Source organism: Oreochromis aureus, linkage group 16 (genome assembly GCF_013358895.1).
Source record: "Oreochromis aureus strain Israel breed Guangdong linkage group 16, ZZ_aureus, whole genome shotgun sequence".
Taxonomy (NCBI): Eukaryota; Metazoa; Chordata; class Actinopteri; order Cichliformes; family Cichlidae; genus Oreochromis; species Oreochromis aureus.
The window spans coordinates 27655900-27667001 of record NC_052957.1 but is presented as its reverse complement, the minus strand read 5'-3'; the positions used below and the strand labels follow the sequence as shown (position 1 = coordinate 27667001).

The 11102-nt window shown below is 39.4% G+C and overlaps 1 protein-coding gene across 1 annotated transcript in view; it reads left to right on the top strand.

The window, feature by feature from the left end:
* Nucleotides 1-178: 178 nt before the first annotated feature.
* The window catches only part of cryl1 (crystallin, lambda 1), a 28576-nt gene continuing 17652 nt past the window's right edge, over nucleotides 179-11102 (top strand). The window contains exons 1-4 of the mRNA XM_039599853.1: nucleotides 179-333; nucleotides 1090-1197; nucleotides 2695-2821; nucleotides 7930-8091. Coding sequence (XP_039455787.1) covers nucleotides 293-333; nucleotides 1090-1197; nucleotides 2695-2821; nucleotides 7930-8091 — 438 coding nt within the window. The 5' untranslated portion in view covers nucleotides 179-292. The remainder of the gene's footprint in view (nucleotides 334-1089; nucleotides 1198-2694; nucleotides 2822-7929; nucleotides 8092-11102) is intronic.

The following is an 11102-nucleotide window of genomic DNA, read 5'->3' as shown; positions in this document are numbered from 1 at the left end:
ATACACTACAACGCTACAACCTATTTCTTCTTCATATTCTCATATTTATTTTTAAATACTTACATACATTGTATTTATTATTTATAAAAAGTTACAATTAATAGTTTATGGGGTTCTTTACTGCTCATTTCAAGGAAAACAAGCTTTTTGCGCTCGTTTGCCTCCTTTGGTCCTTCTAGGTCACCGTACAGCACGGTCAGCGTGACTACGGTGACTGTCAAGGGGGGCGGCGCAACAGAAATTAATAGAAATGCTGTAAGTTAAGTTTTAGCTGGTCTCGTAACATCTAAAAATGAGCGCTGCTGACATGAAGATTATCACTGTGATTGGCAGGTGAGCGAGATAACAATGTATTTTGCGTTGTAAAATGATGCAACCATGCTAGCCCTCACCTGTATTCATGAAGTTGAAATGAAAGTTGCTTTGTTGAATGAAAAACTGGTTGAAAGCTGTAGTTTGCAGTATCAGTGCATGTAATTTTATTTTGGTTACTGCATTGTGTGCATCATCCTGTTGCTAACGACATAAACAGGACTGTTCTGAATGAACGCTTGTCTTGTGTTTTCAGTCAGAATGAATTTGTGAAGAATCCTGTTTATTACAGACACGTAACGATAGCTACAGCGTGAAGGTTTATAGCTGTGTGATTTTAGAGGTTTTAAATTGAACCTGTCTTCTGAACCCTGTTCATTAAACATGGCAGTCCCTCTGAAGTGACCTCTCTTAAACTTGCAAAGCAAACACTGAACCTCACAGTTCTTCACTTATGTTGCCATACGTTTTAGGGGGTAATCTTTGTGTGTTAACATTGCAATAATATTCAGATGGATGGCAAAGGGATTGATAAAACATTCATAGTGAATTTACACTTCACTTCTGGTTACATGTCAAAACATGAGAGGAAGACAGGAAAATGAAGCTGGTGTCAGCAAGCAGACAGGCACACTGTCAGCACTTTACTGCTGTGTGATTTTAATGGACTTTACTGAAAAACAACATTCAGCCCTTGCTTTGATTTTGTTTTTTAAGTCTGCTTATTGGGGTTTATGTTTTATGTCTCTTATCGTGTGATTTTCTTCCCTGTTTTAGTGGGCTGATAGGCCGCTCCTGGGCTATGCTGTTTGTCAGTGGAGGCTACAATGTGAAGATCTATGACAACCAACCAGGACAGTCTGCCAGGGCCATCGCAGAGATCAAGTGAGTCCTACTGCTCAACTTAAAGACCCATCTGGGTTACACAGACAAACTTCCTCAGTCTTAACTGCATTATTATACCTCTATAGTCAACAGAAATTTGTTTTAACCCAGATGTAATTCTTAGTAAAAACAAAAAAGCACATATATATCATCATAAATATATAAATATAGATTACAGAAGTTAAACTAGTGTCTGGTGCCTGCAAAACCTAAAGGAAACATTGACACTAGGGGCTTCTCTGCCCTGATGAGTTAGAGACACCCTATCTAAAATGTAACCTGTTCTTCCTTTCAGTGTTTACAGAGAAGACATATATGAATACTGCATGATCAGCAGTTGGCTCCTACTGTGAGCACACATGAATAAACACATGTTCACAGCCTGGCTATTAGTGGTTAAACATTACTGTGGAATGACGCAGAGTTTTTAATGAAAGTGCTGTAGAAAGTCACAGTGCCTTTAAGCTATAAAAACCTTAATACCTTAATCTCTATACCAGTATTTCATGAATGTGAGTCTCCCTCTGAGTACATGCCACTGCCTATCACTCAGCCCGTTAGAGACGTATTTGTTTATATGAACAGTAGAGGGTGTCATTGAATTAAATTTCAGGGGCCCTTTGTCAATGATTTCCTGCTGAACAAGCTAGACTGCTATCTGTTGTGTGCCCTGTATTCATAAACCGTCACTTAGTCTAAATTACTTTAATTTTTTTCAAACCAAGATATCTTCCTGACTCATGTGATACAGTGTTATGTAACTGCCACATGCTGTATCACCACTCCATATACAGGGCAAATTATAAAGAGATGTTGAAGAAGCAGGTTGATAGGCTGGAGTAAGAGCAAAAAGGTGGTGGTATGTACTCCACACCCTAAAAGTGCCATCACTGTTACTGTTAAGACAGCATAACAGGATTTGCAGCAGACTACACGGTCTCCTTTGAAACCTGCACCTTATTTTAGCTCAGACTGATTAATAGGTTGTCCGGCCGATCTATAAACCAGAATCTTTATTGTTTTATTATTCTTTTCTGCATGAAAGACCAGAATAAAAAACTTATGCCTCATTAGAGAAATTTGCACAATAGTGCAATACAATACATACTTTCATACAGTAAGACGGTGAAGTTGGTGACATAATCTACCCCCACTGAAACTGTGTTGAGTGTCTAAATCTTCTGTGCTAGTGAGATGGAAATGTGTACAGAGCAGACACTTTAGAATCTCTAGCTTCTTTGTAGCAGCATCCATATTTGAAGCGTTGTCTGCTTTGTGTTATATCAGAACCACTTCTTTTGGCTGATAATAACACACCTAACACATCTGTTCATTTCTTCCAAAGTCTTCAGTCTACTACATTCTACTACTACTTATATAAGAAGCCTGTGGTAATGATTCTTTTCTAATTGAAAATGTCATGATAGAGGGCAGTTTGTTTGTGCATTGTGTGTGTGTGTGTGTGTATGTGTGTTAACTGCAGTTTCTGTCCCTCAGGAAACAGCTGGTGGAGCTGGAGGAAGCCCACATGCTGCGAGGGGAGCTGTCTGCTGCGCAGCAACTTGCCCTTCTCAGCAGTTATGATGACCTGTCTCAGGCGCTGGATGGAGCCTTCTTTGTGCAGGTAACACAGACCGCTGACAACACAAACACATGCTGTTATATCTCTTTGGCCTACATAGAAAAACCAGTGGAAACAACATTGCTCTCTGTTGATTTGTTTATTTTTCTGTTAGCCACTTGCTCCATCACACACGTGACCGGACATTTGTTTTGTGGATGTTGGCAGACTTTGATGAAACACGGGGCTTCTCTCCACTGGTGTGGGTCTTTTCAAAAGTATGTGGTGTGCGACTCAGTGGAAACAATGTAGTTTTTGTTCATTTATTGGTTCACATAGTTTAAACAAAGCAGCATTAAAGGAATGGTTACTACACTCTCAGGTCAATACGTTCTGGCTTTGTTATTACACATTTACCCCCCAAGGAAGTGCAGCATAATTTTATTTGACATATTCCGTGACATTCTCACGTCACATTTTGAACTTAGACTAATATCCCTGTTGTACATTGGGTTGTGATATCATATAGTAATATGGAGATGTTTTGCATAATAACATTTCAGTTCCTTCAGTTGCTTAACACGTAAATTACAAACTTTTTTCCATCCATCCATCCATCTTCTTCCGCTTATCCGGGGCCGGGTCGCAGGGGCAGCAGCCCAAACAGAGAAGCCCAGACCTCCCTCTCCCCAGCCACCTCCTCCAGCTTGTCCGGGGGAACACCCAGGCGTTCCCAGACCAGCCAAGAGATATAATCTCTCCAGTGTGTCCTGGGTCTGCCCCGGGGCCTCCTCATGGTGGGACATGCCCGGAACACCTCACCCAGGAGGCGCACAGGAGGCATCCTTGTCAGATGCCCGAACCACTGGCATCTGGCTCCTTTCGATGTGGAGGAGCAGCGGCTCTACTCTGAGCCCCTCCCGGATGGCTGAACTTCTCACCCTATCTCTAAGGGAGAGTCCAGCCACCCTTTGAAGGAAGCCCATTTCCGCCGCTTTTATCCGCGATCTTGTTCTTTCGGTCACTACCCACAGCTCGTGACCATAGGTGAGGGTAGGGACGTAGATCGACCGGTAAATTGAGAGCTTCACTTTTACACTCAGCTCTCTCTTCAGCACGATGGACCGATACAGCGTCCGCATCACTGCAGCCGCAGCACCAATTCGTCCGTCGATCTCCCGCTCCCTTCTCCCGTCACTCGTGAACAAGACCCCGAGATACTTAAACTCCTCCACTTGGGGCAGGAACTTGTCCCGGACCCGGAGTGGGCACTCCACCCTTTTCTGGCTGACGACCATGGCCTCAGATTTGGAGGTGCTGATTCTCATTCCCACCACTTCACACTCGGCTGTGAACCGTTCCAAGGTGTGCTGGAGGCCAGCCAGAGAAACAAAAAAACTTTTTTGTTTCTCTTAATTTACTAGTATAGCTTCATAGTATATCAGTGGTAAGTACATTACTGGACCAAAAAACTCATACATTTACTTGTCCTTATGGGGAAATGTGATTGAATTGTGATTTCAGAGTCACCTGAGATTTGTATACACCACATAAAAATAACTGCATCAACATAAGACACAAAGCACACACTGTATATGGACACCTTTACTCTTCTTCTTGGATCTTAAGGATGACTGTGGCCAGAACAGTTAGGCAACCTGTGTGTTGCTTGTGTTCAGAAGTTTGATGGATTGAGGAATAAAAGACAGGTTGGAGCTGTTTTATGGGGAAACATTAGCACCATGCAGATTTTAGTAGTTCAGTGGAGGAGTCAAATCCTCATATCACTCACAGTATTTGCCTTGCTCCATAAATAGTCCCTTTAAATGCTCGCTAAGCTTGGTAATGCAGTTCCCAACATCTTACTAGAAATTGTTACTGTCCTTCTAATTGCTTGTTTTTCTGCACCTCAGAAGCATTTTAGAATCCACCTTAAAGGATAAAATGTCCTCAGAAAGTATGTTCTGTGCTAACTCTAACTACACAAGCAGTCAGTCCAAGAGTTGCATTTCAGTCTGCCAGCAAACATAACTCCAATATACTTGTATTCAGTCAACTCTCCACTAATAAAGGTGGGCTGGGATGATGGTAGATTTTGAAAGTGAGACTGATGAATCAGTCTCAGTGATGAATACTGAGAGATGAATAAAACGAACTTGTCAAAAAATGTGTACTTATTTTTCCTCTTGGGTTTTAGCATTTGTTGTTATTATTTTATTATTGGCAACTGAGATTTCACACTAGTTTCTCTCTTTATTTGCGGTTCAGTACCAAGGAATGTTTTAACGTTTGTTAAGCAACTCGTTTAACCTGATGGCTAAGTGGTTAGGGGACATATCACACACTCTTTCATGCTTTTAGCTACAAATTCATGGTTTGACACCAAGCTGGCTGGTTCTTTGCTGTGTGTCATTTCTCTGCTCTGCTAACTCACACTTTCTGTCTGTCAGCAAAGGCAAAGTCATAGAAATATAATGGCTTAATATAATCGTAATAAAGGGATATGAACTGAGTAATACTGATTACTCATTTAAAAATAGCCCAGAATTAATCTATTTTTCATTACAGATTTAGTTACTTGTTTACCTTGAATCAGAGCAGCTTTCTCAATGTCACCATAAGAATTTATTCATTTGGCCAAGGTAAAATGCTTTCTAAAAACCTTGAATATTTCAGAACTCATATGTTTCATAATCTGCTGAGTTTTCCTCTTTCCTCTTGCATTGTTTGTCTTCGTTGCGTCACCATGCTCACCTCAGCCAGTCGAGTCTGATGGCTATGCTCCCTGAGCCTGGAGGCTTGCTGTCAAAAAGAGACTTTTGTTTTGTTTTATCTTCCCACTGTAAAAATGTGCTTGAAAGGAATTGTTGGGTTTCCTTGTTAAAATCTGAGACATCTACCTTACAATGCAAAATGCTTCTAGATTCTTGCTGTTATTGCTATTATAAATTGTAAAGTGGAGCTTTCCTTTGACAAAAAAGTCAGATGGAGTTTGTTATAAGAAGTGTTGTCGTACTAATGAAAGATGTTTCATTAAAAATCACTCATCTATGTCAAATTATAAAAGAGCACAAACACAAAATCAACATTGAACAGTGTCCTTATCTAAACACAGTCACAGTCACTTAAAATACAGTATGAAGTCAACCTTTTATGCCAGAAAAATGCTCGCCAGCCAGAAACTGCTAAAGTAGACAATGGAGCTCTTCTTCACAGTAGATGTGATCAGAGTGCACAGAGGCAGGTAGAGTCAAATAAAATCAATACTGTGCACTGAGTTCCTTCCAACAAGGAATAATTGTGGACTCAGGAACAGGGAAATGCTGCATAGAAATATGCAGAGAGTTTCCTGAGAGCACCGTTAGGTACATACTTGCTGATAGCATGACATCATCTGACCATCTGTAAGTTTCACTCTACTATTGATCTGGGAGAAGATGAGAATATTTACAGGAGGCTTTATTAGTCACTTGGCTACCAATCAGTAACTTGCCTAACTGTTTTCTGACGATTAGTGTAAGGCTTGTGGGAGCAGACGTGAAGGGCGCTTAAGCACTTAAGCTGTCCAGATTTCTTTATATGTCCCTTTCATGCACAGAAATAGGTTAGTGTGGCTTGTTTACAATGAAGTTTGGCCAAAACTGAAGAAAACTTGAGCTTTGAGAAAGATGCAAAACTGGAGACAAATGATAATGGGAATAGTCCAACTTACACATGACTAGAAAGAGCTACTTTTGGCTGCTCCCTTATTCCCAAAGGTTTTGTCAGAGGAGGTAGTTCTTCATGTTTGATTTAGCAGATTTTTTACACCAGATGCTATTCCTGACACAACGCCACAAGGATTTGTGTCTCTGTCAGGGGTCATGCTGGAGGTCTTTTCCACATCAGGAAATGCCAAGTATTCACTTATTGGTGTTTCTTATTGGTATAACTTAACATTTCCACACATGAGCTTTTAAAATCATATATCTTCCAATCTTCCCCATCCTTTATGCCATTCAAAGCCAGAAAGACCAAGAGCCTAAAGGGCATGGACTGGTTTGGCAGTTTCTGGGTCCAAACCAGGGAAGGCTTGGTTCTATCCAGAAGAGAGCTGACAAACAAAAAAATGATCAAGTACACATCTTATAACTGCACTTGTTTTGTGAGACTGAGTTTGTGATCTCATGTTACGTTGGCAGCAATACTCAAACAATCCAGTCCAACTGCTGGCAGTGTGTAAAAAGACAAGGAAGTTATGGGGCCTCCTGGTGACAGTTGAAAACAAAACAAAAGACAACACATTTCTGTTTACATCAGTTTAGCTTAGATGGAATAAGTAAACAGTGTTAAGTTCCTGCGAATCAGCATCCCAGTGAGCCTGTCATGACCATCCGTTCTATTTAAAGAAACTGAGGTTTGGAATCTGCTGGGGCCACTCTTCCAGTTACACCTCCCAACTCCTATTGCCGCTGGGACCACTTTGGACTTTACCTTTCACATCTGCTCTGGGGAAGATGAGATTTGTCAAAATATTTAAAAATGCCAAGTAATGAAAAATGTCTTAGACAATTAAACTAAACTAAAAAACAAACTAAAAAAAAACCTAAAATTCTCATTAGAATTAGAGTATATTAGGTTATTGCTTGTGTTTTAGCACAGATCCTCTAACTGCATGTTAAACGGCAGAGCCTTTCATTATAATGCGTATATGTAAGCTATACTGGTTGTTCAGCCGGTTTTTGCAGTTTTGCGTCTGGGATGAGTAAGATTGCAGATGAAGAGTACCGGTTTTGGCAGTCACACCTTTTCATCACTGTGAGGTGACATTAAGCAATTAGTTTGTGTTTAAGATGTTAACTGCATGACTTTTAACGCATTTCCCTGAGTGGTAGATTCAAGTTTGACATTAAGAAACAAATATTAAATGTTTCTTTATTGTTATGATGGTTTTGTCTTTGCTATTGTCAAAGAAAGGTTGACATCAGAAATTACAGAGTCAAAGCAGCAGTTCATCCAAATTATTGGAAATAATAGCTGTAATAAATAGTTTGATTGTTGCTGTGACTACATTTTTCATATTCAGTGGGATGCTTCCCTGACTTTGGCTTGAGATAATGTTTACTTATAGCATTATAGAAAATAATATTTGGCTTTCACACCTTACCTGCGTTTATATATATTTTTCCCAGGAATGTGTATTTGAGCAGCTGGAGGTAAAGCAGAGCATCTTCCATGACATGGAGCGTTTCGTGGGAAAAGACGTCATCCTGAGCAGCTCCACATCCTGCCTAGTGCCCAGCAAAGTCTTCTCTAAAGTCCAGAATAGGAGTCGCTGCCTCGTCTCTCATCCGGTTAGTACTTCATATGCTCAGGCATTTCAAGGTACTGTAGTGTAAACTGTAGTTACAGTTACAGTGAGCTTGAAATGAAACATTTAAAATGTGGTTAAGGTGTTGATTTTGACAAAAAAAAATGCATTTATCATTAAGAATTACGTACTTATTTTGTAATCCCTCCATTTTTAGAGGCTCAAAAGTAATTGAGTCTGTAAATCATGAGGCCATTCATTGCCACGTGACTTGTTTTATGATTATGTTATGACAAATTAAGGAGATAAAAGGAATGAGTTGAGTCCAAGTGTTGAATGATTATGTGGTTGATGCTCACTGGTGAGCTCAGTAAGGAGTCCAAAGACATGTCGATGCAAGTGAAGGAGGCCGTCATTAAGCTAATAATCCCACTTCTCAGAGAAAAAGAAAAAGCTTTAGGAGTGGTAAAAAAAAACATCTTAAACATTTTAAAAAAAGAAGAAATCCTCTGGCCAGCTCTGTAAAACAAAAGGCCTGAAAGACCACGGAAAAAAACTCAAGGGGATGATGACAGAATTTTTTCCATGATTGAGAAAAAAACTTTCACACAACTAGCTAAGGCAAGAAAAAATCTCAAGGACGTAGGTGCATCATTATAAAAATCAAGAGGGGCCTTCATGAATGTAAATACAGTGGATTTACAGCAAGAGATAATGAAAAACCACTGGTTACGCTCAAGAAGACCACTTTAGACTTTGCCTAATAGTCTCTAATAAAGCCAGACTAATTCAAAAAGAAAGTTTCTTTGAACCAATAAAACTAAGATTAACTAGTAGAAGAACAAAGGGAAATGCATGAGGAAGGAAAGGCACAAATCATTATCTACACCATACCACATCATCTGGCACGCATGGTGAAGGCCTGTGAATGCAAGCTACCGATTATTTCACAGTGGAACAAGTAAAATTTCAATAAAGCTAAACAAAGAGATCTAGTCCGGTTGAATATCAGATTGGCAAAATCCAATTCACAAGGGATCACTCTGCATTTCTGATGAAACAGAGAAACTCAACAAACTTAATTACAAGTGGAGATGTAGCACAGTGCAGGCTTTTTCAACAATAATCAACACTTTGAATGATTAATGCCAAATATGTATATAAGGTCAGTTTTATAAATTCAGATTTAAAATGGCACAAAATCACAACAACAGTCACATCAATACACATTGAAAACCCCAACAATAAGGCAACCCTATATGAGCAAGCAGCTGGCGACAGTGGGAAGGAAAAACACCCTTTTAACAGAAAACAACCTCATGCAGAATCAGGCTCAGGGAGGAAGACACTCTATAGAAGAAAGCCAAGTGAGCTGACAGCCATGAACTACATGAACCACACAGGGTCAAGTGTTTGTTGACTGTCTGAAAAATAGATTACCTTCACAGGGGTCAGGGTCATGACAGAAAAGAGGGAGGTGTTTGCCAACGAGGTTCGATTACTGAAGAGAAGCAGGAAAATGATGAGAGTTTGAGACAGAGAAAAAAACACTTCTGAGCTGGGAAATGGAGGGATTTTATTTTGAAAAATGTGTGTAATTCCTAAACGGTTATTAAAGTATTTTTATTAGCCTTCTGACGTCTGACTTGTGATTGGTGACGAGGATAACTCTGATTCTATGTTTGGGAGAAAAACAAGAAGAACTTTCTTGTGGGAAAAAAGTAAATCCTTTTTCTGTGTGTCAGTTAAAATTATTTAGGTTGTTTCCTGATTGCCAAGAAAATAAGTTGGAGAACTTTTTTTTTTTTAAAGATACTCTCACAACAAAGGCTTGGGATCAGGAAAATTACCAGTGACGAGTTCGACCTCACAGTTTTGAAATCCCTTCACCTAAAGCTGAAAGTCTAGACTTCAGTCACACCTTCATGTGCTCCCAAACTGAGGCAGATTTATGAGTTTCCATTGAAGTACTAATGGATCTGGTTGTATTTACAGGCTATCCCAGCCACAATCAATCCATCAATCAATTGAAGTAAATACATCACAACAAATTTTGCTTGCAGTATACTATGAATAGCCAAACACATTAATGGACCAGAACAGCTGAGAACTTTTGTTTATATAAAAAATTACACAAAGATTACATTAGACTTACATTTAGTTTATCCATGCAGAGCGTTTCTATTTAGATTTGACCGTATTAAACAACATACTAGTGACATCTGTTTACAAAAACATTGAATGCTATGATATGAGCATATGCCAAATTTTTCTAAGAATGTTTTGAATTTTTTAAATTCTTTATAAATTGGTATACATTACTTTCTATATGTTACAATGCACACCACAGTTGTAAGTAGTTGTAACTCTTTTTTTCAATTTTCGACCAATAAATCATTGAGTTGACCTTGAAGGGCTTGGTGGATGAAAGCCACATTTCAATGAATTGTTAACCCCACTCTAAAACCCTACAAAGTTTTCAGAATACATTCAAAACCTTTCAGGCTGTCATGTGCACAGACAGTATGACACACTACCAAAAACATAACCTAACTGATGTAGGTAAACATGGTTCACCTGAACTCATGAGCCACATGGACTTGTTTATAATTTTTATCTTCTAGCTGTTTCTCTCCCTGCGTTTCTCCTGCTTGCTCATGTGCTGTGGCAATGATGTTTTGAGGATATCAGTAAATCAAGCATGTATATCATGAGCTTTTCTAAATCATCAGTGGTGGAACTGTATCACTGTAAATGGAGGGACTGCCCTTTGGGAATATTGGTGTTAATTTGGTGTAGATGATTGGCTTCAGTGTATAAAAAGCCTGTTATGATCATGGGGCAGTCTAAACAGTGTTCTTTTTGTCTGACTAGACTGGAAAATATGAAAGCGGATCGTTTTGGGGTTGCTTTGAGCCAAACAAAAGTAAAGGATTTATAACATTTCTGTAAAGACGAGTGGTGAGATGTGTGCAACCCTGGTGACCAACCACACGAAACCTCTTACTACTGTACTCGCTAAGAAGGGCTGGCTAATTCTAAGTCATGTTTTGC